Source organism: Cygnus atratus, chromosome 24, assembly GCF_013377495.2.
Source record: "Cygnus atratus isolate AKBS03 ecotype Queensland, Australia chromosome 24, CAtr_DNAZoo_HiC_assembly, whole genome shotgun sequence".
NCBI lineage: Eukaryota > Metazoa > Chordata > Aves > Anseriformes > Anatidae > Cygnus > Cygnus atratus.
Window position 1 is genome coordinate 5032522 of NC_066385.1, and position 26759 is coordinate 5059280.

A 26759-nucleotide genomic window follows, 5' to 3' on the forward strand; every position below is an offset into this window, starting at 1 on the left:
AAAAAGCCTGCGGTGCTGGGGGGCTGGGAGGGCTCAGGGCAGGGACCGCGCTCCCCGTCCCTGTTCCAGGCATCCCCGAGCCTGAATCCCGGGGTGGATTTATCCCCGGCGGCGGGCAGCGGCTGCAGGACGGGCGGCGGAGGCAAATTTCGCTGAGTGGCTGCTTTTTAAAAATAACTCTGCCTTTGTCAGCAGGTCGGGGCTGCTCCGGATTGAAGAATCGCAGCCGCCCCAGCGCGTGCACGGGCGGCAGCCCCAGCTCAGGATGCTCTGGGTGCCGCTGGACCACCGCGTCCCGGGCTGCCGACGTCCCCGCGCCCCCTGCACGGGCACCGCTGTCCCCAGGGGTCCGACGTGCCACGGCGGGGCGGGGGGGGGGGGACACAGGGCTCCGCATCCCCCAGACCTCACCTGGCAGCCGCTGCCCCCAGAGAGGATGGGGGGGGGGGGGGGGGGCGCTGCTGGAGGAATCGGGGCGCGCGGGCACGGAGCCGCTGGCGTTCGCCGGAGCGGCTGAGTCACGCGGTGATTGCGCCTTAGATGTGAGCGCGATCGTGCGGGGATGAAGGATGCGCACGGCTCTCGCACGAGACAACGCAGGGAGCTCGCTTGCTCTTCCTCCCCCCCCACCCCCCCGCCGGCTAAAGGCTGTGCCCCATCCGCCGCTGCGGCAGGAAAGGAGCAGATTCAGCCGCATTTCGGTGGGGACGGGGAAAACGCGCCGGCTGTGGGACCGCAGCCGAAGGATGGATGCAGAGGAGATGAACAGGGCAGGAGGCAGAGCGGGGGCACCGGGGGGCACCCAGGGGAGGGAGAACAACAGACCACGACCGGGAAAGAAGGCGAAACATTGCAGGGAGGACCGTGATGGCAAAAAGTGGATGAAAACACAGGGCTCCGAGGCTGCGAGGGGAAGGGAGGCGGCCACGAACGCCCGGACTCGGTGCGTGCGGCTCAGTTACGGCGAAGGCGGCGATGCTCAGCCCCGGCCACGCAAATGAAGCCAAAGCCGCCGGCACGGAGCAGTCGGTGCGGGCCGGGGTTGCCAGAGGGCTGGGCTGGAAGGAGCCGAAGTGGTTCGGCCCTGTGCAGCCTCTGCCTCATCGGGCACCCGCTGCATGGGGAGGGAAAAACGAAGCAATGGGAAAGAAAAGCTCAAGCACAAAGGGCAAAAGGCTCCCGGCACGGTCAGCGCCTGTCGGTGGTGCTGGCTCCACCTTTTTGGGCTCACAGGTCACCGGAGAGGATTTCCAAGTTCCTGCAGTTGGGGAAGTAGTGCCTGATGTGGGGAAAATGGCAACGAGCTCGGTGCGGGCAGCCAGAAGAGGGTTTGGGGGGGCAGGGAAGAGGCTTCCTCAGTTTGTCCTTGCGGCTGAGGAGCAGGGATGCTGTGCTGCGCGGGGTTGTGCTGGACCTAACGGTCTCCAAGGAAAAAGGGGGCAGCTTGAATGGAGACGTCCCACAGTCCGGTCTTCCAGCGAGGACAGGGACACGGGGACAAGCCAGACCCCTGCCACTGCCCCGGGCACCCAAGGGCTCCCTGTCCCCACCCAGGTCTCCCTTTCTACACACCTGGGAAAAAACGCTGGCCTTGCACCAACACCCCCCTGTTCGTGCAGGTGTAGAAACCACCGAGGCGTTACAAGGTCCCTGTAGGGGCACGGCGGGTGGGCAGGCAGGGGCTTGGCCGATCCCCCAGCAGCAGGACAGGGGAGGGAGGGCGTCAAAAAGAGGAGGCACCGCAGGAGGCTCCGAGCCTGCCGGGCACTGCTGCCGGGGCTCTCCTGGCCACAGCAAGGGCCCCGCACGCCCCGACGGTGGCGTGGTGGCAGCTCGGCATCCTCGCACGGCTGCTGGGGCCACCAGCTCTCCCCCCGTCCTGCTGCCACCCAGAGCGAATGCCACCAGCGAGGCCAAACCCCGCAGAGAAATCCCCGGCCTCGTTCGGGTCTGATTTACGCCCCGGTGACGCTGCCGCGCTCGGCGAAGCCGCTGCTGATTGATGGCGGCGCGACAGCATCCCACCCCGCGCCATCTGCATCCTCCTCCGGCAGCCGGGGACGGCCCCGCGCCACCCGCGGCCCCATCTGCCTGCGGTGGCATCGCCGCACGGAGCCGCCCCCACCCCGGGGCCCCCCTCGGAGGCTGTGGGGCCGCGCATCCTCCCCGAGATCCCTGCCGCGGTGCCCGGCTGAGCCCTTTCCCCTTTACAATCGGTCCATTGGGGTTTGGGGTAGACACCGGGGACGGGACCGCGGGGAGGTTTTGGGGTCCCGGCCCTTCTCCTCGCCCCGCTGGCGTTTCAGAGGTGAGAAGGGAAACTGCGGCCTCGGTTTTTTTGAGCAATTTTTGGAGAGCGCTGCTAGGAGAGGCTCCGGCTGCGCGCCGGCGCTCTGGGGGCTGGCGGGGAGAGCGGGGAGGGGGACATAAAAGGTTTCATGCGGTGAGACGGGCACTCAAGGAAGAGGCTGAAAGGGGGCGGTGAGTGCTTTGTATTTCATGCTTGAAGGCACCGAGGCTTTTACCAGCCTTCCCGCGATGATTTAAGGCCGGCTCTGCACTTCGGGAAGGGAGCGGAGCCGTGGCTGGTGGCTCCGCGGGACCCCCCAGGTTTGCCCAGGTTAAACCCGGTCTGGGCTTGGAACAGCCCTGCACGGCAAGCACCCACCTCGTGTGCTCCATGGGGACATCTCTGGGGCATGAGCCCGGGTTGGACACCTTCCCTGGGACCTGGGAAGTCCCGATCCCCACTGTCCCCGTGTCCCCGTCCCGCTCAGCATCTCCTCATCCAGCACGGGATGGAGACACGGGTGGCGGAGTCCCTGGGTCCTCCTGCCGAGGGCCCCCTAAAGCAAATCATCCCCAGGGGCTGTGCAAAGGGACGTGGGGGGCTCCAAGAGGTGAGGCCGTCCCCTTTGGGTGCCCTCACCCTAAGCAGAGCCACCTCGACCACCTGGGGTCTTCCAGCCCTGCTCCATCCCTGCTCCCCAGCTGGCCTGGATCCGACCCGATGCCCCCCACCCCACCTGCCTGGGGCCGTATAAACCCCAAACAGCCCCAGCTGGCTCTGCTGGGCTCTTTTCTTCCTAATTCTGCCTCCAATGGGGCTTGTGGCTGCTTGTCTCCCGTGCTAGGGCTCTTCTGCTTCATCCTGGGCAGGACACAGGTGGGAGAAGGGCTGGAAACATCGGGGACGTTGTGGGGTCGTCAGATGAGGCAAACAGAGCGCCTGAGGGGTGGCAGAGGGTCCTGCTGCGGTGAGACGCGGGGCTGGGCCCTATTGAGGGGGTTGAGAGCAGGGCAAACCCTACAGAAAGCCCACAGAGATGCCGCAGGTTTCCCTGCAGCTCCAGGAGGAACGTGGAGAGGTGAGGAGGTGAGCCACAGGCGGGTGGGAGCTGAGATCTGCGGGGAAAAGGGGAAAGGGGGAGCCCTGAATCCTGGCTGGGGGCCAGGGGACGGGGCTGGAGGCAGGGACGGAGCTGGGAGCCTTGACCTGGGAGTGTGGGGAGAGCATCGAGGCAGCACCTGGGAGGCACCAGGACGGGGAACGGCTCGGGATTGCTCGGTGCTGTGCCCCCCGGGGCGGGGACACGGGAGGGCAGGGCAGATAACCCCGTCCCGAGCAGAAGGATCCGCAGATAAAAGCGGTGTGCGCAGCTCCTCGCCTGCGCTGGGCTGATACCGGCCCCAAGGGCGACCTCTCCCTGGGGCTCAGTCCCACTACCTCTATGTTTCACCCCAAAACTGCCCCCGGCCAAGCAGGTTGCGTGGCTCTGATTGACCGCGGTGCCACCCCCGGTGTGCTTCCCCCCTGCTTTCTTTGTAGGTTTGCTCAGAAACCACTTTGCCTCGTCTCAGACCCCACGCTCCGGGGGAAAACACCCCCTTCTTTTATGGGGCGGGGACGTGGGGCCGGCCCCGAACGGTGCCCAAATCCTCCTGGAAAGCCCAGTGAGAGCCTTCGGCGTCGCAGGTCGAGGAGCGAGCGCGCCGAGGGCCGGGGGGAAGCAGCTGCTTGGGGGATTATTAATGAGCAGCGAATGCTGGGAGAGGCGAGGATCAATTGAAACAAAGGAGTTCAATGGGAAAAAGAAAGGGCTGCGGAGTAATGGGAGTCCATTTCTCCAGCCGACTGTCGGAAACGCATCCTGTTAAACATCCATCAATTATCCCAGCTTGCGAATGCATTAAGGTAATGAGGAATTATCCATCAAATACACTTAAAGGCAGTGCCCCCCTCTGCCAGCCGCCCTGCAAAGAGCCACTTCAGGCGGGGAGAACGGCCTGGAGGTGGATGGAAGCGCAGGGGAGGCAGCGAGGACCCTCCCAGGCTCAGCTGCCTCCTTTGGGACCCGTGTCTCTGGTGACACCACCCATGGGTGGCCCCGTACCTGCTCCGTGCCTCAGTTTCCCCATATCTGGCGCTGCTGGGTGCCACCAAGCTGCTGTCCCCGTGTCCGTGCCGTGTCCCCCGCCACCCCTCTTCCCAGGAAAGGAAGCAGCGGTGAGCGCGGCGCATGGCTGGGTGGCCAAGTTCCCCAAACCCCATCCTCTCCTGAGGCACCCGCAGCCTGGGTGCGGCACCCAGGATGGCCCCGCGGTCCCCAAAAAGGGTGGCCCAGGGGTGGGGAAGGCCCCGTGGCTCCGCTGCAGAGGGGCTGTGGCTTGGAGCCAAGGTAGATGTTGTGCTGGATGCGCCCAGGGAGGGGAAAAAAAAAGCATCAGGATCAGCTTGAGCCCGGGGCTGTCGTCAGTCGAGGAGGCATCCCCTCAGCGGGGGGCTTTGGGGTGCTCTGGGACCTCCCCGGCTGGTGCGCGGCTCTCCCCGAGGTCTCCTCCAGCAGTGATGCGAGGGGACGTGTCCTGCTCCCTGGGGACGGGACGGGTTTATCAGGGCGTTCCCCCGGCAGCAGGATTTGGGGAGCCAGGGCTGCTCCCGGGTGCTTTGCTGTGGATTCTCTGATGTCTGGCGCTGTGGTTGAGGGCAGGCTCCTGCCTTCCCCTCCGTCTGGGGGAGGATGGAAGAGCGAGAGAGCTGGGGCTCCTCCTGCCCGGGCTCCTGCAGATTTTCTCCCCCGTGCCTGCGAGCGCCGCCACGCGCTCGGTTTGTGGCTGGATTTGGCCGGCAGGTCCAAAAGGAGGTGAGCGGATGAGCAGCACCACGATCACAGCCTGCGTCCCCCTAAGGAATGGGGGAAAAATCCAGCTCCTGGGCTCATCTTCCCTGGGGCCCGTATCTCTGTTCCCCAAACCTTTCTTTCCCCTTTTGGTGTCCTGGAGCATGTGAGAGCACCTGGGGCCGGCCGTGGGTGGCTATGAGAAGTCACTGCCGTTAGGTGTCACAAGAGCATCGGGCCTTTGCTCTTCCCGGGAACAGGGGTGCTGGCTTGGGACGGGAGGGATGGGACGAGGAGGTGGCAGATTGGATATGGAGACCCCCAAGGGTCCCAAAGGTCCCTTCCTGCCCACCTCCACCAGCCCCTGAAGCCGGGCTGTCCCCGTCACCTCCGTGCGCCTCCCGGGTCTGCTGCCCTGGTGCTGGGGACAGGCAGGAGGTGGCAACAGGTCCCCGCACGCTTGTCCCTGCAATGAGCCATCACCTTTTATTGCACGGAAGCCAAAGCAGCGGGCTGCTTCCGAGGGGACAGCTCCAAAAAGGGGCTCCTGGATGCTCCCCGCGGAAGGATGCTCCCAGGTTCGTCCCCTCCTGGGGTTCCTGCCCTGCGCCCTCCCCGCAGAGCCCCCGGGGCAGCTGCGGCGCTCCGATAATCTTCCAGGAATTTGCAATTGTTCACCCAAACGCCGTTTTCCATCTTTAATTGCGACATGAGCTGAAACAAAGCGTGGTCCAGGGCTCGGCGCCTCGATAAGGCACCGCTGGGAAAAACCTTTCTCTCCAACGCCGGGCGCGAGGCTGCAGCGAGCTGATAAAGCCCAGCACGGCGGCGTTCCCAGGGAGGGAGCAGGAGGAGCCTCGGGGAGCATCCCTGCCCCTTTCCATCCCTCCAGCCAGATGTGGAGAGCCGGAGAACGGCCCCGGCTGGCCTCCCAGCCTCGAGTCACCTCTCCCTGCTCGGAGAGGCTGAGGTCACGTCTGGTCTCCCCGGCTGGGGACCGCGGCCAGGCGCTGCGGTGACGGCCACCTCTGCGGCACCAGCGTGCCCCTGCGGGGCGCTCCCTGCACCCTGCGTTTTCCCTGGGTGCCTGTGCGGGATGTAATGGGGGGGGGGGGGAGGGGGGGGGGGACACGGGGCACACCCAGTTCTGTCCTCCCTAAAACCCTGGAGCTGTCGTCCCCGGAGCGTGCCGTGCCAAGGGCCGCGAGCGTGCCGGCGGAGCGGGGATGCCTTCCCCGTGACTCACGGCATTCCTCGCAGGTCAGCGGCGCGGGGGGACACCCCGACGGCCCCCGCCATCCCTGCCCTGCCGCTGAACTCCCCTCCCAAAGCAAACTTCCCCCTGAGCCGGGTGCCGAGGACGGGGGACGCAGCGGGGACCCCCCCCCTTCCCCCCCTCCCCATATGGGTGGCCCTGGGCAGGGAGGATGACGGGGACGGGTGACGAAGAGCGTGGGTAGTTAGCGAGAAGCGCGCTGCCAGCAAACCGGCCTCTCCGCAACCTGCGAGTTTCCTCTCCGGCTGCTTCTGAAGAAACCCAAAGAGGAACGGCCCCAAGCCCCCCCCAGCCCTGCCCCTCTCTGTGCCTCGGTTTCCCCGGGCACGGGGCCGGGGGGAGCGGTGCCAACGCGGCGCTGCTGGGCACGGAGGGTACCCACGCTTTCTTTTTTTGGACGCATTGCATCCGGCTGGGTTGCCCCCGCCCTAAACATTTCCCCTTATCTTTCCAATCTGAGCCCTTTGAATCCACTCCCAGAGACCTTTTTTCGCCCTTTCAAAGGCTCGGAGAAATCTTTTTTTTTTTTTTTTTTTTTTTTTTCCCCCCTAAATGAACCCAATCCCACTCCTGCCAGCCCCACGAGGCTGTTTCTCCTGCTGGCCTTTGCTCACCCCTGCACCTCGCTGCATCCCTCTCCCACCACCCGCAGCATCCCCGTCCCATCCCCATCCACGTCACGAGCGGGTCCGTTCTCCCCCAGCGGGTCCGTCCTCCCCACATGCTTTGGACTGGAGCGGGGCAGGATGAGCGCGGTGCAGCGGGGCCACGGCCCGGCGACTGCCCCCGGGCTCAGCACGCAGGAATGCTGTGAGTTTGCAAAGTGGTTTCAGCGAGACGTTATCTAATGAGGGAGGAGGAGGAGGGCGGATTAAGCCAAACCCACAGCACCGGCTTTCAATTAAACCGGGTGAATTTACGGCTTTTCTCTCTGACACAGCAAACACGGGCTCCGAGCAGCTGCTGGGCTCTCCCCAGGGTCCCGACCCGCCAGTCCCCTCCTTGCCCCAGCAGGGAAACGGAGCAGCAGCACACGGGCGCTCGCCCCGTGAAGCCAGAACCCCTCTGGGCTCCGCATTTACTCACCAGCACCGTGCCAAGCCCAGGGACCCATGGGCGATGCCGCGGCGAGTGCTGCGCCCCAGAGCTGGCCCCACCTCGGGGACAGGGGCTGCAGGGATGGGAGAGGTGGAGGGGATGAGGAGGTGGAGACCTGGAAGGAGAAACCCCGCAGCAGCATCCGCCGGATGGGAGAGATGCAGACGGCTTCGAGTAACGCCTCAGGACCCCCGAGATGCCGTGGTCTGACGGATGGGGGATGCTTGGCGGTGGCTCAGCCTGCCCAGGTGCTCCACCTGCCCGGTGTCCTCCCCGCCACGTCCCTGCATCGGTCCCGCACCTCCTGCTGCCTCGGTTTCCCCCATTTTCCTCAGTTTTTGCCCATCCAGAGCACGGATGGGGCTGCCAGGGGTGGCAGGAGGAGCCGGGCGAGCCGGATGAGCCAAGCCAGGATCTCGCAACCGGGGCTGGGAGCATCCCGCCGGCGCTGCGGGCCAGGGCTGGGCGCGAGGCGCAGCCGCGCGTGTGCCACGGCACGCCTGGCGCCTGCCGCTGCCAACCCACCGTGGGGGAAAATGCCCCAAAATGGTCCAGGGAGGGGCCAGGACCTCTCATCCTGCCACCCCCCACATCCCGGCGCTGCTGGTGCCCATGCGACCCCAAATGCACCCCGAGTCCTTTTGGCCACGGCATGAGCATCGCCCTGAGCGCCGGCTTTGGGAGATGCGGCTCCCGGGGGGGTCGTGGTGCCACGCAGCCCCCGCCCCCCCAGCCCCACGGTGCCACCCTGGATGCAGGCACCCGGCCAGGCCGGTGACGGAAGAGCCCGGCCGGGCTGCTGCGGTGACATCCCTGCCCCGCTGCTGACGTCCGACGGAGGGAAAAGCCGTCCCCAGAGCAAATAAGTGGCCAGGCTGTGCAAACCCGGCTCGGCGGGTGTCTCCGGGCAGGTATCTGGGCCCCATCTGGTTGCTGTTTACCTGCCTGCTGGAATCCACCCTGCAAACTTCCTCCTCGCTCGGGCCCGATAAGGCGGGGGAGCCGCGTTCGGCCCCGCTCCGGCCTCGCGGGGAGGACGCCGGAGCCGCGGCCTCGCCTCCAGCCTCCACCCGTTGCATCGGGGGTGTCGATGCCCTCGGGGGGTCCCTTGGTGCCGGTGCTGCGGGCACCAGAGAGGTTTTAGGGGGGACGTGAGCTGCTCAGCGCCCAGCACGAGCCCAGGACCAAACCCTGCTGTCACCAGCCTGGCTCCGAGCGGCTCCAGGAGCTGCCAAACAGCGTCCAGGGAGCGGCCAGGGCTCGTGGTCCTGGCCTGGGGACGCTGCCCCTGATCTCCACCACCACCAGCGCTTGCAGCAGCAGTAGGGGCTGCTCAGCCCCGGCCCCAACCAGGAGCCACCCGGCAATGGCACGGGGACACCACGAAGCCCTCGAGCTGCCCCTGTGCCATCCCGCGCCTTGCAGGGGTCCCGCAGCCACCCACGGGGCAGGGGGGGACCGGGAGAGGGGCGAGGAGACGGAAGGGGGAAACTGAGGCAGGGAGCGGGTGCGTGGAGGGCGCAGAGCGGGAGCAGCCCCGGCCCCGTGTTGTGAAAGCAGCCGGTTATCAGCGCGCGAGCGTCACGCTCGGAGCGAGCGGCTTCCAAGAAAGGAAGGAAGTGTGGGGTCACCCGGCCCCGCTGCCGCCCTTTTCCAGCAAACAGCCCGCGCCTGCTGATAACAGGGCCGCGCCGGTGCCGCGCAGGAATTCGGGGCCGCCGGCCGCACACGCCGCCCCGAAAACGCGAGATTTTTCCCCCGTTTCCTCTGCCCCGAAGAGCGGCCGCGGTGCCGGGGAGGAGGCGGCCCCGGGTAGAGTGCGGGGCGCGCGGCGGCACCGCGCAGCAGAGGGGCGATGCCCCAGTGCCGGCCCTGTTGCCTCTTACTGGTGGAAACTGGGAGTCGCTGGGCTGGGCGTGCTCCTGTTGTGCTCCGAGGGAGCCGACCCGTCGCCGCCGCGGTGCCCCAGGAGCGAGCAGGGACCGGGGCCCCGCTCCGCCCCGATACCAAGAATAATTGCGTGATTATGCGATTGGGAAGCAAAGCGCAGACTAATGGCTGATCTCGTTAGGCCGCGTTTTGCCATCTGCTTTGTGCGTGCAGGAGAATCCCTCGCCATGTGGCCGGGCAAGGGAAATCCCTGGGTGCTGCAGGAGTCCCCGGGTTTCACGGGGAGCTGGGCGCCGCGGGACCCGGGTGCGTTCGGACACGCCGATGCCACCCCAGGCGCCAGCTGTCACCCACAGCCCCGATTCCTGGAAGCCAGGCGGGATCCGGCTCCGCGCGGGGCAGGGCTGTGCTGGGGACTCCTCCTTTGGCCAACAAGCGACGGCGAGAGGACAGCGCGGGTGGCCCCGGGGGCTGCGTACGGCCCAGGTCCGGTGCCAGGGCTGCTCCCGAGCCCTGCTCCCAACCCGCAGGCTGCCTCGCGGACACGGGGCTGGATTTCCAGCGGGATTTCTCCGAGCAGCGCCCTGCTCCGGCTTCGCCCAGCACCCAGAGCCCCAGATCTGTGCAAAGGGACAGATCCCAAAGCTAAATAACTGCCCGGCACCTCCTGCATCCTTCCCATCGCCGCTCCGACCTCCCCACGTGGCGACGCAGCCTCCCCAGCCTCCGGCCCCGCAGCGGCCGCAGACAAAACCCTCTCCCTCCCTCCCTCCCTCCCTCCCTCGCTCCCTCCCGCGCTCTCCCGGCCGCGTGTCCGCCAAAACCCCGGGAAAAGATGAAAGGGATTTCCCCGCTGACCTCCTCACCCCGCGCTGTTTGCACCTCCGCTCCCGCGGGCAGACGAGGCATTTTTCCCATGCTCGGAGGGTCAGCGCCCTCCCTGCCCTCCCGGCCGGAGCAATGCCAGGAATGTACCTGGGGATAGGCTGGGCAGGGCGGCAGGGGAAGCGGGGAGCCGGGTAAAATCACCTTTATCCTCTTAAAAAGGTGCTGTCCCCACGGAAAGGCTCTGCGGAAGGGAGCAGTTCTGCTGGGGGTGCAAGGGAGCCTGGGCTGCAGCTGGGTTTTTGCGTCCTTTCCCCCCAGGTGATGCCACCGGGACGGATCCTGAGTCTCTGGGCATGGTGCTGGGTCCCCCCCTGCGTGGGACAGCGCCTTGTGGCGTGTCCCTGCCACCCCAGGGCAGGCAGCCGGGGCTGATCCCGCAGCATCCCCGCGCCCAGCCTGGGGCTGCGTTCCCACCCCGCCACCGTCCCTGCGCGGCCGTCGTGTCCGAGGCAGAGGCTAACAGGGGCTGACAACAGGAGGACTGCACTTCCTTCCCCTCTGTTCCACCTTGACCTTGCATCACCCGAAATGAGAATAAAAGGGAAATGAAACCGAAGGGAATGGGGACAGGACCCGGGCCCACGAGGTTGTGGGATGACACTGGGAGGTCCTGGGGCTGCTCCGTGCCCCGGCACGGCACAAACCCTGCGCCCAAAGCCTCGGGTGCTGCTTCCCTGCTCCTGCCCCTCTCCTGGCCCCGTCCCAGGGCACCCAGTGGGTGGCACGAGGATTTTCCCCTCCGGAGGGGCCGTGGGTGGTGCCCGGCCCCAGGACCCCCGCAGCACGTGGCTTCGTGCCCCGCGCCGCCCCGACGAGCCCCTCGCTCCCCTCCGCTCCGCTCGGCGAGAGGGTTTTGCTTGTAAACAGCAGTCCCCGGGTAACACTTTTAATCCGTCGCCTCTTGGCTATTATTCATCCCCGGCTAACCTTAAAGCCTCCCCCTTTCTCTGCGAGGCACCCCCAGAGCAGAGGAAATTCCTCAGGCCTGACGTGATGTGAAACACGAGCGGCTCGGCCCCAGCCGCCCCCTTCCCTGCCCCAAATCTCGCCGGGGCCATTTCCCAACCCAGGTTTCCCTGTAGCATCCCCCCCCCCCCCCCCCACCACCCCCAGCCACCCTTTTTCTGCTTTAGACATTGTAACCCGAGAGGCTGGAAATGCAGCGCCTTTCATCTTCCATTTCCCACATCCTGAGAGTCTGGGGAGAAGGAGCCCACCCAGATGAAGGAATCCCAAAAATGTGGCTCTCTCCACCTCCCCATCCCCTCGGCCGCCCCCCGTGCGGCTCCATTCACAAAGCAGATTAGCCATGCTGCCGGCTCCACGCGCACCTCTCCCAAAAAGCCCGCGCTAAAAAGCGAGCAGCGGCGAGGGAGGAAAAACTCAAAAGGGATGAAAAGACCAAATTCCCGCGGCCTCTCCTCCTCCCGCCCTGCTCCCAGCCGGGGCCAAGGCGCCCGGCTGCTGGGGAGCGGCACCCAAAGGTGCTGGTTTAGCCAGGGGATGCCAGTCCCGGGATGGGACGTGCGTGTCCCAAGCTGTCGCCGCTGTTTTGGGGTCCCAGAAGGTCTGGGGGACCCCAGGACCCAGAGGCTGGGTGGGGAGGGATGCGGCCCCCAGCCAGCGCTGGAGCCCCACGGACCACGATATTTTGGGGGGCATCCGCCCTGGGCTCGGCCGCATCCTGCGGGGCAGTGCCTGTCCCCGGCACCGCGGTGGCACCGGGGATCGTGTACACGTCTCATGGCACTCCCAGCATCGCCGGTGAGACACCGGGGCACGTTTTGGGTGACCTCAGGAAGGTGACAGCAGGCTGGGGAGGCCCCAAACGCAGGGGGGGGGGGGATGTCCCAAAATGCCCGGCCGAGGGCAGCTCCCGCGCCCCTTCTGGGGAGGAATCGCTCGCTGCGGGGTGGCAGCACCTTTCCTGGCCCCGTGCGCGGCGGTTTCGGGCTTTCCCAACGCCTGGCGAGGCGGCGACGCCGCTCGGAGCGCGGGCTCACCCCACACCCTGGGCCAGCCGGTTCTGCGGGCAACTGAGCCCCAGCGGCCGCCAGCCACGGGCAGGCGCAGCCAAGGTCACGCCGTGACTCAAAGCTCATGCGAGGAAAACCGCAGCCTTTCTGTGTCACGGCGGTAATCGTCCTCCCCTCCCTCCCGCAGGGGTGCCCCGGCCGGCCCCTCCGCCGGGGGATGCTCGCGGGGCTGATACGGGGTTGTGCTCCCTGCCGCCTGCCTCCGACCCCGCTGTCTTGTCCGTGCTTATGGGGGAAACCTCCTCCGGAGGGTGCAGATCTGCTTCCCCCACGCCCCAGCGAGAGCAGGGAACTGCCCCTCTCTCAGCCCGGGTACTGCCCTGGCCCTCCCCACCGTCACCTATTTGCTAATTGTGCCAGCAGGGAAGGGCGGGAGGCGAGAGGAGGAAACACAAAAAGTAAACTGAGAAAGCGAGGCTGCAGCTCCAAGGGCCCAGCACAGCAATCAAGCGATAAAGCAGTAATTAAGCCTGATTATCATGCAAGGCAGCCCTGGTTAGACTGGAATGCCGCTGAAGAGCCCGAAAGCTGCCGGGATTGTTTGCAGGCTGAGAACCGATCTTCTGATGTCTGCTGGGAGCTGCTCTCCCGCAGACCCGCCACCAGCCCCACGTGCAGCCCCGGGGTCCTGCTTCTCCCCGGCGTGGGTCCCTCGGGCTTTTTGTCCTCGCAGCCCCGCGTAACCTCCTCCCAGAGCTGCACCCGGGGCTCCTGCCGAGCCTGGGGTTCGACCCAGGGGTGGTGGAAAGAGCCAGCATGGGCTGGGGATGCTGGTGCCCGGCTCTTGGGGCCACCCGCATAGGGCCGGCCGTGTGCCCACGCACGCTGGGAGGTGCGGGGTGCTCTGCTGCGCCCGATGGCTTTCAGTAAGCGGAAGAGGGTTGGGGGAAAAGGTGATTCCTCCGGAGGAAGGCAAAGGAGGATGAGGTTGGCTTCGTGTTAACCTGAATGTCTGACACATCCCAACGGCGTCGCCTGGGGTTGGCGGGAGGGAGAAGTGAGCTCGTGGGCTGGGCTCTGGGGGAACAGCCGGCTCCCAGCCCTGCTTGGGGTCTTCTGGGAACCGGCGATGTGGCTGGGGGGGGGTTATTCTGGGAGGAGATGGATACGGTTGGGAAACAGGGCAGCGTGCCGTGCCCCACATGGGGAAATGCCTCCCCATCGCCCCCAAGACGGGGTGCCAGCCCTCCGTGCCCGCAGGAAGGGGTGCCGCTCAGCGCCCAGGAAATCGCCGCTCGGGCAAGGCTCACGCACGGCGATGATCTGGCCCCAAACCATCTGGGTTGCGAGACGCGCTGCTCCCCTCGACGCTAATGAGCAGTTTGGGCAGGGCGAGGAAGAGGCTGAGCCTCCCCGGCGGCTCTGGAGGAGGTCAGAGGAAGGCAGCCCCCAGGAAAGCCCTGCTGCTCCCGGGGTGAGCCCTGTTTGTAAATACACAGCCTGTTTCCAGGGCAGCCCGTGTGGCACCTTTCATCATCGGGGCAAGGAATCTGGTAATGAGTTTGGGGCAGACGCTGAGTCACTCGGTCCCATGGCTGAGCGCTGACTCGCAGAACCAGCCGTCCCCAGCCTGCCCAGGCTTTCGGGTGGGAATAAGGCAGGAGAAACGCGCCACCCGCCCTCTGCTCCACCCCGAGCTTGCATCACCCCGAAAAACAATAACAACAATAACAACAAAAAATAAAAGCAACAAAAGGGAGAGAGCCTGTGACGGATTTCTCCGCACTTTCCCGAAGCAGGGATGTCACCTACGGGGCAGAAGCCAGGCTCGGGGGGTCCCACCCGTGCAGGAGGATGCGCTGCATCTCCCAAGGAGTCTCAGAGAGGGAGCGAGCATCGCCCGCGCGCAGCTCTCGGGTTGGGTTGGGTGGCGTCCTGGCGTTTTTATTTTAAAAGAAATACTAAAAGAGCCCGGCGCTCACCAGCATTTCCAGTAAAACCCATTCAATTTCGGCAATTCATCCCACAAGTATGTGTGGGATGCTGGGAACTCCTCGGTCCCGCTCGGGCGCAGGAGCCCAGATGGGCTCCGGCTGGAGCAGCGCAGCTCCCAGCGGCCGGAGCTCTTTGCTCTACATGCTAACAGAGTGAGTAATCAGAAACCTCCATCCAGTAAATTATTTATCTTATCTCTGGAACTCGGCGGAGCATTTCAGCCAGTGACTTCTGCGGAAAAGAAAAGGGAAAAAAAAAAAAAAGAAAGAAAAAAAGGCTGCTAGTCAAGAGCCCCCAGCTGGAACCTCCACTTTTACTAGAAAAGGGAAAAGTTCAGGCTCTGGTTCGCCCGCGGTTCGTAGGAAGCGATGAAGTAAAGGCTGTGATGGTGCGGGGCGGCCGGGAGAGGCTGCGAGAGCCAGAAAATTGCAAAATTTAATGCAAATAATAATAATATTAATAGGCTGGAGCTGCTTTGGGGTTTTTTCGCTGGAATTGGAGAAGGGGAAGAGCTGCGATGCCACCGGATGGACGGGAAGCGAGCTGGTGGGCAGCCAGCATCCCAAATCCACCCCGTCGGGGTTATTCCCATTGCACAGCTGGGAAGGGTGAGGCCGGGCGGACAGATTGGTGCCTCCGACCCCGTGCGTCCCTCGGCCGGTCCCGGCAGGGGCTGGTGGCACCTGGGCACGCGTTGGGTTCCCAGTTGGTGCAAGATGGTGGGGGGCGCACCTGTCAGCCCTGCCACGGCTGGGTGTCCCCCTCAGGACGCCGTGTCACACCTGAGGACACCCTGTTACCCCTCAGGATGCCACGTCAACCTTGACGATGCCCTGCCACCCCTGAAAACGCCATATCCCCGCTAACGCCATGTCTCCCCTGATGATGCCGCGTCAGGGCAGACCTCACTGCTCTCTCCGACTGCCTGAGAGGAAGGTGTGGGGAGCTGGGGGTCGGCCTCTTCTCACACATAACCAGGGATAGGACCTGAGGGAACGGCCTCAAGCTGTGCCAGGGGAGGTTCAGGTGGGAAATGAGGAGACATTTCTGCTCAGAAAGAGCGGTCAGGCGTTGGGACGGGTTGCCCAGGGAGGTGGTGGAGTCCCCGTCCCTGGGGGTGTTCAAGGAGAGGTTGGACGTGGTGCTTGGGGACAGGGTTCAGTGGGTGACAGCGGTGGCAGGGGGTGGTTGGACCAGGTGATCCTGGAGGGCTTCTCCAACCCTAATGACTGTGTGATTCTGTGACCCTCCTCAGGACACCATGGCCCCCTCAGGACACCATGGCCCCCTCAGGACACCCTGTCCCCCCTCAGGACACCATGGCCCCCTCAGGACACCATGGCCCCCTCAGGACACCCTGTCCCCCCTCAGGACACCATGACCCCCTCAGGACACCCTGGCCCCCCTCAGGACACCATGGCCCCCTGGCGATGCCCTGTCCCCCCCGACCCCTCACGACACCACACCAGCCCAGCCGACCCCCCCCCCCCCCATCCCCTCACAGCGCCCCGCCGCCACGGGGCCGCCCGGCCCCAACCCGCAGGGCCCCCTCCCCCTCCCCCTCCCCCCTCCCCCTCCCCCTCCCGCTCCCCCCCCCCTTCCCCATATTCTTCCCCCCCCCCCCCCCCCCTCCTCCTTTGGCGCCTTTTCCTTCCCGCCACGTCGTTGCCCGCCGCGCTCTCCCCTCCGCCCGGGGCCGCGCCCCATTGGCTGAGGGGCCGCGGGGTGGGCGTGGCCTCGGCTCTCGGCGCGCCCCGGCCAGGCTCCGCCCCCTCCCGCGGCTCTCCCGGGACCGCCCCCGCCTCCCGCTACTCCCGCGGCCGGCGCGGGGCCGCCGCCGCCACACCGGAGCCCGGCACCGCGCCGAGCAGCCGCCACCCCCCCCCGCTGCCACCGACACCCCCCCCCCCCCCCCCCCGCCGCCACCGCCACCGCCCGCCCGGGGGCTTCCCCGGCTGCCAGCAGCAGCAGCAGCAGCAGCCGCAGCAGCTCCGCTGCCCGGTTACCGGAGCCGCACCGCTGGCTCCCGGTCAGCTTCGGGCCCTGGAGGCGGGGGACGGGAGCGGGATGCTGCTTTCTAAAATTAATTCGTTGGCCCATCTCCGCTCCGGGCCCGGCGGGGAGTTGCACGCCGGTAAGGTGCCGCCAGGTGAGCCCCGGTTGGGTTCGGTTGGGTTCGGTTCGGTTTTGGGCGCCGGTTTGGGGAGCGGCGCGGTGATGCCCGGTGCCTCGCCCGCAGGGAAGGAGAAGGAGCCGCTGGAGAAGCTCTACCAGGTGGGCCCGCTGCTGGGCAGCGGCGGCTTCGGCTCGGTCTACTCCGGTATCCGCCTCTCCGACAGCGCCCCGGTAAGCGGCGGGGGGGGGAGCGGCGGGATTGAAGCGGGGGGGGGAGTTGGTGGCGGCTTGGGGGGCGAGCGCCGTGCTCAGCCGCCGGTCCTTGCCCCGCAGGTGGCCATCAAACACGTGGCCCGGGACCGCATCTCCGAGTGGGGCGAGCTGGTGAGTGAGCGGGGGCACCGGGGGGTCCCTGGGTGGGGGGGGGGGGACCGGGGAGGGAACCGGAGCATCCCTGGGCGGGGGGGAGTCAGGAGGGAAGCGGAGCATCCCTGTAATGGGGGTGCTTTGGGGGGGGCACCGGAGCATCCCTTGTTTTGGGGGGGGGGGGGGGGGGTGGCTGGGGAGGGAGCCAGGGCCCCCCTGGTGGGGGGGGGAGTATGTAGGGGGCCACCGGAGCATCTCTGGCTTGGGGCATTTTCGGGGTTGGGGGCCACCGGAACATCCCTGGCTTGGCATTTTTGGGGTTGGGGGGCCACTGGAGCATCCTGGCTTGGGGCACTTGGGTGGGCACTGGAGCATCCTTGGTCTGGGTGGGCTGGGGAGGGAACCGGAGCATCCCTGGCTTGGGGCACTTGTGGGGTTTGGGGGGGCCACCGGAGCCCCCCTGGCCGGGCGGGGGGGACACCGGGTCTGACCGCGCCGTGTGTCCCCGCAGCCCGGCGGCACCCGTGTGCCGATGGAGATCCTGCTGCTGAAGAAGGTGGGCTCCGGTTTCCGCGGGGTCATCCGCCTCCTCGACTGGTTCGAGCGTCCCGACAGCTTCGTGCTGGTGCTGGAGCGGCCGGATCCGGTGCAGGACCTCTTCGATTTCATCACGGAGCGCGGCGCCCTGCCCGAGGAGCTGGCGCGGGGGCTCTTCCACCAGGTGCTGGAGGCCGTGCGGCACTGCCACAGCTGCGGCGTCCTGCACCGCGACATCAAGGACGAGAACATCCTCATCGACCTCTCCACCGGCGAGCTCAAGCTCATCGACTTCGGCTCCGGCGCCCTCCTCAAGGACACCGTCTACACCGATTTCGACGGTGAGACCGCGCCCCGGGGATGCTCAGCATCCGAACCCGCGCCGGGTGCCGCCGCCGGCTTTTCCCCCATTGCAGCAGCTCGGGGAGAGAAGCCAGGGTGTGGGGGGGGGGCAGCAATTATCCCAGCCGCCCGGCGAAGTTGTGTGTTTTTTTTTTTTTTTTTTTTTTTTTTTGTTTTGGCACGGGGTGGATGTTGTGAAATGGGAGCCGGCTCCCGGCGTCAGCCCAGACGCCCAACCAACATGCTCCGGGCTGGGGCGGGGGGGTGGGGGGGGGCAGCCCTACAAAAACAAAACAGCTGCTGGGGGGGGGGGGTGGGGGGGGGGGGTTGCAAAACCTGGTTTGCAGCCGCAGAAGGGCTTGCGTTGCTCCGCTCCCCTTGTTTGCTTTGCTTTTTTTTTTTTTTTTTTGGCAAGGAGCAGTGAGGGGGGGGAAAGGCGTGGTTTCCCCACCCTATCCCCCCCCCCCCCCCCCACCCCCCCCCCTCCCCCCCCCCCCCCCCCCCCCCCCCCCCTCCCTTGGGTTTTTATTTTTTATTTTTGCGTGTAACGGTCGGCTCCCAGCCTTCCCCGGCCCCGTGCTGCCCCCTTTCGGCCCCGGTGGCTTTTTTTTACAACCCAAAGTTTGTAAACAAGAGTCACGTGCTGGCGGCGCGGGGGGGGGGTGGCGGGTCGCACGGTGACCCCCCCCCCCCCAGCCTCACCATCACCCACCCTAAAGATGCTCGGGCGAGGAACCGCGGTCCCCAAAAAGGGTTTTGGGGGCGGCGAGCATCCTCGTGACGAGTGGCCACCGTCCCCACGCAGGTACGCGGGTGTACAGCCCGCCGGAGTGGATCCGCTACCACCGGTACCACGGGCGCTCGGCGGCCGTGTGGTCCCTGGGCGTGCTGCTCTACGACATGGTGTGCGGGGACATCCCCTTCGAGCAGGACGAGGAGATCCTGCAGGGCCAGGTGTACTTCAGGCAGAGGGTCTCTCCAGGTGGGCACCGGCTCCGCGGCGCGCGAGCCTCGGGGGTGGCACCAGCCGGGTGGGGCGGCGGTGGGGTTTTTGGTGGCACGCGTCGTGCCGTCCTTCTTGACCCCCCCCAAAAGCCATGCAGGGTTTGGGCGTAGCTCGGAGGAGGACGGGTGCTGACCTCCTCCCCCCCCCACCCCCCGTGGTGGTTTCTCTCCCCCAGAGTGCCAGCACCTCATCAGGTGGTGCTTGTCCCTGCGCCCCTCGGACAGGCCGTCCTTCGAAGACATCTTCAACCACTCCTGGATGCAAAGCGTCCACCTCCCCCAGAAGGCGACGGAGATCCACCTGCACAGTTTGCTCCAGGAGACGGGCAAATAACAGCTCCCTGCCTCTCCCGGCCCTAAGAAGCGAAGGACAGCGGACTTTCCTCCTGGTGACCGTAGCCCCGGGTGGGGACCGTCGCACGGAGCACGCACAGCTCGCTCCAGAGCCCGGCCGACTCGGAGACTCGGTCCCACCGGAGCCGGTGGCCGCGCCCCAACCCAGCTGTCCCGGACTTGAACCGAATGGTCCTGTCTCACTTGATGTTCTGCCAGTAAAAAAAATGTGGTTTTTTTTTTGGATTTTTTTTTTTTTTTTTTTGTCTTTGGGGGCTCCCACGAGTCTTCCTGGCCTGCTGAATTTGGGACTGCGAGAGGATCGGAGCCCTGACTGCGAGAGAAGCTCCAACCAGGGGACCTGGGGGGAGGGCAGGGCAGTGCCGCGGCCGACTAGCTCTCTTCTTTGCCGTCACCGTCTTCGAGTGCCTTCAGTTGCAATCCTGGCTGTGCTGGAGGAAATACTTGAATTTTCCTACACTGCTGCTTTTCCGAGACTCGCCTGGGCGTAGAGCTACTTCTTCTCCCCGTGCAAAAGGAAACCGGGCGGATGGAGCTGGGGAGCCGCGCGGGCGACGTCTCGCCTCCCGCACCTCCGAAGCGTGCCGCCGTCTCCTGGGGACTTTCTTCCTTGGGCTCTTTGCTTCCCGTGCCCTCACGAATGCACAAACAATGCAACCCAACAGAGCTGTAAATGTGTGTACAGTTATACAGGAGCAAAGCTTGATGTACAGTTGTTAATAATGGTAACATTTTACCTTTTTTTTTTTTCCTTCCAGTTTTTGTTTTTAATTTATTTTCATGGATTTGTTTTGTTTGTTTTGTTTTAAAGGAAGAGTCCTAGCCACTAGGATAACTTATTTATTTATTTATAACTCCCGTGGGTCCCCGACCCATGCCTTGCTTCTCCAGCTGCTGATCCCCGGGTTCCCGTTGGGGTCTCCCCTTCGCATCCGTCCCGGTGCCTGTTTCACCTCGTGCTTCCGTCGGATGTCTGGCCGTGGCGTGGAGCAGCCGCCTGCGTGCGGCCCTGCTCCAACCTGTGCCCTGCCACGTGCCCGTTGGGGTTTGCAGAGGATTTTTGCCGTTCCCCACGGATACCTGGGGGGACCCGGTGCGTGCCGAAGCGGGGTCGTCCGCGCTGTCGAGTCTGTCCATGTAACCAGTGTGTAGCCGGCGGGTTTTTGTTAATAGGTAATATTGTACAGGGGAATTCAGAAATCCTATTTTTTTTATACATGCGGTTTTAAATAAAAACTTAAATCACTTAATGCCCCGGAGACACCCCTTTCTTGCGGGGAGGGAAGAAGAAGGGGGTACCGGTGACCGCGCCGCGTCGTCCCCAGCATCCCGCGGAGAGGAGGGAGCGAGCGAACGGCAGCGCCCACCACAGCCGCCGGGACCCAAATCAATGCTCCTTAACCGGGGCTCGCCGGTCCCAAAGCAGCACGGGGAAGGCCGGATTGGGCCCTCCGCGGGCGTCTCCAGCTCCTGGGAGAGAGATCAAAGGGGTGTGGAGCCCTTTCGTCTCCATTCATCCGCGGGCGGCCGCGCCGAGCATGTGCTCTCGGGCCGGCGAGTAAACAAACATCAAAGCGCCCTTGCGAAACGCCGGATGTTGTCAGCCAAATTAAATTTGGGTAACGCGGATCCTGTTGCTCCGGCTCTGTCAGCAAGGAGCGTGCGTTGCATGCCGGGTGCCGGGTGGGTGAAGAAAGCCGCCGGCGTGCTGTCCCCACCTCCAGCGCGGCTGCGGCCGCCGCCGAGCGAGAGGAAGTCGATCTCCGGATTACGAGAAGTCGGTCGCTATCAGGCAGCAGCGGTAACGCTTCGCTCGAGTTTTTACCCTCCAAACTGCCCAAGCTCACTTCCCAGCTCCTCAGCGTTTCAGTTTTGGGGCTGTTTTTTTGGTTTGTTTTTTTTAAAAATTTTTTTTATTATAATTTTTGCTTGGGACTTTTTTTTTTTTTTTTTTATATTGACCTAAGGAGAATTTTCAAGCCCTGTTCCCACCCCCATGGTTGGCACCGTGATGGGTTGGAGGGCTCCTGCCCCCACGGAAAGGGGCACTGACCATCCTGCAAAGTACTCACCCAGACCCCTGGCCAGACCTGACACAACAGGGCCATCCTTTCCTTGGCTCACCCCACATATTTCTTGCTCAAAATCCCCCTCCCAGCGCGCGCCCCTTCCCCAGGTCACCCCAGGTGAGCTCTTCTCCAAGCCGTGGGGCTGCTGCGAGGGGACTGGGGGGCCCCACAGCCACGTCCCCAGCTTTGCGGTGACTTCGTGCGCTGTGTCACTGCTGCACCTCTGCCTCCAGCAGCAAGCGTTAACTCGGTTTGTTTGTTTTGCTTTTTTTTTTTTTTTTTTCTTCTCTTTTCTCAGCTGCATCTTTCATCTCCTCCTCGAGGCTGCTCGGAGCAGGAAGCGCAGCTCCGAACGGCTTCAAAGTTCAGACCTATTTTGAGATGCGGTTCGCATTTAACCTCCTCTCTTGCTTTTTCCTCCGGACCATCCGGGAAGCTGCTCCTTACACGAAAGCAAACCTCCTGCCTCACCGCCAGCTGCAGCGAGGGGGCCTGAGCCCCCCGAAACGCTATCGCGGCCGCCCGGGCTGCGCAGGGCCCACCCTTCCCGTAAATGCTCGCTAACTGCTGCGGCGTTTCTTAGAAAACTCGCCGCAGAAAGGCCGAGCGGGTCCGGCACGCTGCACGGGGCTGGGGCGCTGATAGTCGCCGCGTTTCCGCCTGCTGCTGACGATTTTGCTCGCACCACGGCAGGGGAGCGGTGCCATACTGTGGATGTGTCCTCCCACCCCCACCCCGGGCACCCAGCGCTGCCCGGGTGCCTGCTGGTGGCACGGGCTGGGTGCGAGTTTTGGGTGCTGGAAGCGTGCGATCCCTGTGCGCCAGCCTTGCCGGGGGTTAACGCCTCCTTCGTGTGTGTGGCTGAGAGCTCCGTGCCCACGTCCCGTACCTCTGGAAGGGGTGGGTGGGATGGGAGACCCAAAATCAGCCCCAGCACCGTCACTGCCCATTGATCCGCACGCGTGGGTTTCCCTTCTCCCTCCCGGAATGGCAGGGTTGGGCTGAAGATGAAGGGTTTTTTTTTTTTTTTCTCCTTCTCCAGCTCTTCCTGCTGCCTTTGCATCAGGGTGAGGGGTGCTGGGGACTCTGTAAGGAATCCATCGCAGGCTGTGGGCTTCCTCCTCGCCTGCTTTTCTTTCTCCTTTTCTCTTGGCTTGCTCAGTCTCTCACTCTTCCTTCGCTGTGTCTTGCATGGAGCAAGAGACCCCCCAGGAGAGAGCCTGTGAGCCACCTGTCCGTAGCCTATGAGTGGGGAAGAGGGGCTGGAGAGAAGGAAAAGGTCCTTTTGCCCCCATTCCTCCATGTTTTAGGGCTGTTTGCTGCCCCTTGGGGACACCAGCTATGATGGAAGCCACAGGAGCCATCTATCAGGAAGCAGTCCAGAGCCAGCATCGCTCTCCCACCTCCCTTTCACGACTGCTCCTCGCTGCCCTTTTTCGGCGTGGGAAGCACCCACACTCAAAAAGAATTAAAAAAAAAGGGCGGAACAGGACCAGGATGAGATTTCAGGCAGTTCAATCTCCCCTTCTGGGAGCATTGGGGTCACGCAGACATTTGAGGGCTTGCAAAGCGCTCGGCGCACCTTTGGCTTCCCATCCTCACAGCCAAGCACCTCGGCTGGGGATGGATGTGTAAAGGACTGGCCGGGGAAGCCACAGCAAGAGCAACATTTCGAGTTTCCACATCCCTTTCTGGGAACGGGAGACGAGCGGCAGCCAAACACCTGACACGGCCGGGAAAGCACACGGGAGCCCTGCGGAGAAAAGGCTCCCGGCGAGCAGGAGCCGGGGAGCAGAGGCTTGGAGGCGGCAGCTCGCCCCGCATCCCACTGCGAGGAAAACATCCCGCTGCCCCCGAGGCGGCGGCGGAAACCCTTTGGCCCTTCTCATTGCTGTGAGTCACAGGAGCTATTTTAAACACCTGCCTTAGGACGAGATGAATTATCAGCGAGCCGCATGTCCCACGGCTCCAGCTCCTCGGTAATGAAGCCTCGTAGGAGTCGGTCTCGGAGAGCTTCGCTGACGTCCTGTGTGGCAAGAGGATTATCTCCACGGGGCATGTGGGGAAACTGAGGCACGGTGCCCCGACTCGCCGGAGACATTTTGTGGTGGAGCGTAAGAGCAGGGCTCAGCCTGCCTGCTTTTCCCTGCCCTATCGCTCCCAAAAGTGAAATGACAGCAGCCTGGAGAAAGTGTGAGCGTGCGGCGAGAGGTTCCCGGGTTTGTTCATGGCTTGGGAAGAAGCAAGCTGTGACCACGAGGAGAGGTGGCCTCAGTGCTGCCCGCAGCCTTCCTCGGGTGGGACTGGCCACCAAGCAGCTCCCAGCCTCAGCCCCGTGGTGTCCTCACATCCCCCAGGCAAGGGGATTCGTCCTCCAGGAGCCGTGGCCAAAGCCCTGCACCCATCTCAGCTCTAGAAAACCGCATGAATTTGGGGTGAAATGCCCCTTCCCAGACCTCCAAAAACCCCGTGGTGTAAAGGCGAGCAGGGCCAGGTGCTGGTTTCAGGCACCTGGAGCCCTGCTCGGTACCGGAGCCTCGTGTTTCGGCTCGGTGATGCCACTTGGGGTTTACAACAACCTTCCCTAGAGCGGGATCTTAGCTAATGCTGCCTCCGTGACACACCGAAACTGCATCACTCGGCCCGAGAGTTGGTGGGGGTTTTTATGCGGAAGAAACACTTTATTCACCATAAAAAAAAACATACCGCAAAACCTTTCCAGCGTGTAACGTTGAGTCAAATTTAGCAACTTCAGCTAAAGAGGGATGTTTTTAAAAGAGGTCATCAGTGTTTTTCATCCTTCTCCAAGCTTTTTGTCCCCTTCCTCCAGGGTAATTTTCATGTTTTTAATCACCGTGTTTGTTACAGTTAGGAGGGGGTTAAGTGACCCGAAAAATGAAACAACAGCTCTTGTTTCACATTGAAGCAGCCATTTCAGTTAACCTGAAATGACACATGGGTGCGTGTCAGCGTTTGAAGGGAGAGCGGGTTGCAAGAGCGGAGATCTCACCCTGCTGCGAAAGCTGTGAGAAAAACAGAAGCAGCAAAATGTCATTTCAGGTCAACCCACACTGAAATCCTTCATGTTCTCCCCTAAAACGTGCAGGCAGGGCTGGTGAGAAAGCAGGGCAGGGCACCCCAGCACAGATATAACGCATCGGTACCGACCCCAATGGAAACTGCCCCTGTGCTCCCCACCGCTCGGCACGGATGTGCCACGGCAGCCGTGATCTGTACCAGGCTGCTGCCCACAGCTCAGTGCTTGCTGTAGCATCCCCGTGCATGTGCACGGGTGCAGGAGTGCACACGCATGCTTGGATGTATGTCGATGCCCCCTGAGCGTATGGATCTGGCTGAATTTGGCACATGCTGGCCAGCTGAGACCTGACGGTATTCAAAGCTCAGCCACGGATGCGGAGGGCTTGGATTTCAGTCCTTGGCATCCTTTTTGTCCCATCGCTTGGATTTCAGCCCTTGGCATCCCTTTTGTCCCGTCCCATCTTTTGGGGAGGGGAGCAGAGCCAGTGAGCCACCCTCCCTTGTCAGGCCGGAGAGGTCACTCTCCTGTTTCTCTAGCAGGGTGTTTCCAAACAGTCTTTGATACAGCCAGCAACCCAAGCATGAGAAGATGAGCTGTGAATTGCTGTTAAAAAGCAGGAGGGAGATCTCCAGGAAGGATTTATCCCTCAGGCTGGGGAGGGACAGCAAAGGGAACCCACCCTGCCCAGCTGGAGGGGACAGCAGGCACCTGGAGGAGGCTCTGCAGGGACCTGCAGGTGCCAGAAGTGACTCTAGGACAGCTGGACACACTCAGCCTCCCACCGACACCAAGGGCTCCTGCTCCGATGCGGGATGGTTTCCATTTCTCAGTGTGCAGACGCTGAGCTTTCACACTTCCCCACCACCGCCTTGCACGTGCACGTGGAAATCAGCCCTGCGGTGCCTCGGACCTGCACGTCCCAAACCAGGGAAAATTCCTTGCATTTGGGCGGCGTTTGCAGTCGTGTTACGGGACGAGGTGATTTGCGGTAACGCTGCTAGTCACACCTTGTAGACCGCACGTGTTTAGCCACGTTGCTCTGGCTGGAAGGAGCAGTATTTCTGTCCCTGTTCAGACCAGCCCCTTTCTGGAAGCCCTGCTTGCCCTCCTGACCAGGATGGCGCTGATCTCCCTGCAGCTGGGAGCCTCAAAATGCTCTATTTTTGCCAGTTTTAAGTTTCCTTTCTCAGCTTCAGCCTCAGGGTGGGAAAAGGAACCGATTCTTCTCTCTCGGCTTTCATTCTTGTTCAGAACCGAAAGCTGCCACGCTCCTGGGCTCGCTGCTCTGCTCCTGGCCACGCTGTGCCTCGAAACATCTCCCTGCATCCCCAGAGCACCTGACAGGGAAATAGCAGCAACAAGTCGAGTTACACCACAGCACCCAGGTGCTAGGCCAGGCCTCGTGGCTGCGACGAGCCTGTGCCGCCCTCTGCCGTCAGCCCCGTCCTCGGAAAAAAAATAATTTTCTGCAGAAACGTGCCTGCTATTTTTATTTTCCTCTCCCTTTATGAGCACACGCAGCCCTCCCGCACCCCGAAGGGTTTCCCCACACTGCTCGGCGGAGACGGGCGGAGATGCTGAGGGGACAGGGACAGCAGGGCTGGGGGGTGGCAGCCGTCCCTTGACTGACTCGGGTGTCCCAGCGCCTGAGGCATCCCCGAGGGGCTCCCTGCCCTCTGCAGGCAGGGGAAACTGAGGCACGGGGTGCGGCACTGACTCATGGCCCTGCCAGCCACCAGGCGCTGCTGATTGAGGCCAAGGCAGCAAGGGGCCATTGCGCCTTGCCCCCAGGAGCAGGACGTCCCCATGTCCCCAAGGCCTTTGGTGACACAATGTGGCCTGCGCCTGCCGCCATTGAGGCCTGGTGCTAGGGGCTGCCCCCATGGTGGGGTTTTCTCCTCAGGGATGCCAGGGGGCTGCCAGGGTCCCATGATGTCACCACAGAGGCTGTTTGGGGGGGTGTTATTTTGGTTCGGAAGGTTTGGGGGGTTATTTTCTTTATTTTTGTGTTTAGTTTTTTGGTCTCTACAACTCCCTGAAAGGAGGAAGGTGTGGGGAGCTGGGGGTCGGCCTCTTCTCACACATAACCAGGGATAGGACCAGAGGGAACGGCCTCAAGCTGTGCCAGGGGAGGTTCAGGTGGGAAATGAGGAGACATTTCTGCTCAGAAAGAGCAGTCAGGCGTTGGGACGGGTTGCCCAGGGAGGTGGTGGAGTCCCCGTCCCTGGGGGTGTTCAAGGAGAGGTTGGACGTGGTGCTTGGGGACAGGGTTCAGTGGGTGACAGCGGTGGCAGGGGGACGGTTGGACCAGGTGATCCTGGAGGGCTTCTCCAACCCTACTGATTTAATGACTCTGTTTCTATTTGTTTTGACACCTGCGCTTTTTTTTCCACTTCATCCCGGTTTATTCACCAGGTGACCTCTCACACCTCACTGAGGCCTCCCCTATAACGCCCGCCCCCGTTACGAGGGGACGTCCCCTGGGGGCTCAGTGAGACGCCCCCGACCCCCCCCCCCCCATCCCTTTGGGCGCCATGGCAACCGGGGGGGGCACCCCGGGGACCCCGCCACCCCTCAGCCCCCCCCTCTCCCTCATGGTTCAGCCCGCCGCCGCCTCCCCCCGTCGCGCCGCGGGTGGTTTAACCCGCTCCCCCTCCCCTCCGTGGTTTTGCCGGCGCCCCCCCCACC

At 63.8% G+C, this 26759-nt stretch overlaps 2 protein-coding genes across 6 annotated transcripts in view; one reads left to right on the forward strand and one right to left on the reverse strand.

Annotated features, from left to right (window-relative positions):
- LOC118255381 (lysozyme C-like) overlaps nucleotides 1–14179 on the reverse strand; it is a 40286-nt gene extending 26107 nt beyond the window's left edge. Inside the window, exon 1 of the mRNA XM_050715291.1 lies at nucleotides 14061–14179. Within this exon, the coding sequence (XP_050571248.1) occupies nucleotides 14061–14145 (85 nt within the window). The 5' untranslated portion in view covers nucleotides 14146–14179. The remainder of the gene's footprint in view (nucleotides 1–14060) is intronic.
- A 1880-nt stretch (nucleotides 14180–16059) lies between these two features.
- Nucleotides 16060–20212, forward strand: PIM1 (Pim-1 proto-oncogene, serine/threonine kinase). Of its 5 annotated transcripts, none has more exons than XM_050715288.1 (6): nucleotides 16060–16392; nucleotides 16483–16589; nucleotides 16692–16742; nucleotides 17236–17602; nucleotides 18409–18585; nucleotides 18785–20212. In XM_050715288.1, the coding sequence occupies exons 1-6, from the start codon at nucleotides 16311–16313 to the stop codon at nucleotides 18940–18942; spliced, it is 942 nt and encodes a 313-aa protein (XP_050571245.1). In that variant the 5' UTR covers nucleotides 16060–16310; the 3' UTR covers nucleotides 18943–20212. The 5 variants fall into 5 exon arrangements, with proteins under 5 accessions (XP_050571245.1, XP_035417420.1, XP_035417418.1 ...); XM_035561527.1 differs by having other exon boundaries at nucleotides 16089–16377; XM_035561525.1 differs by having other exon boundaries at nucleotides 16089–16392; nucleotides 16483–16742.
- The last annotated feature ends 6547 nt before the right edge of the window (nucleotides 20213–26759 follow it).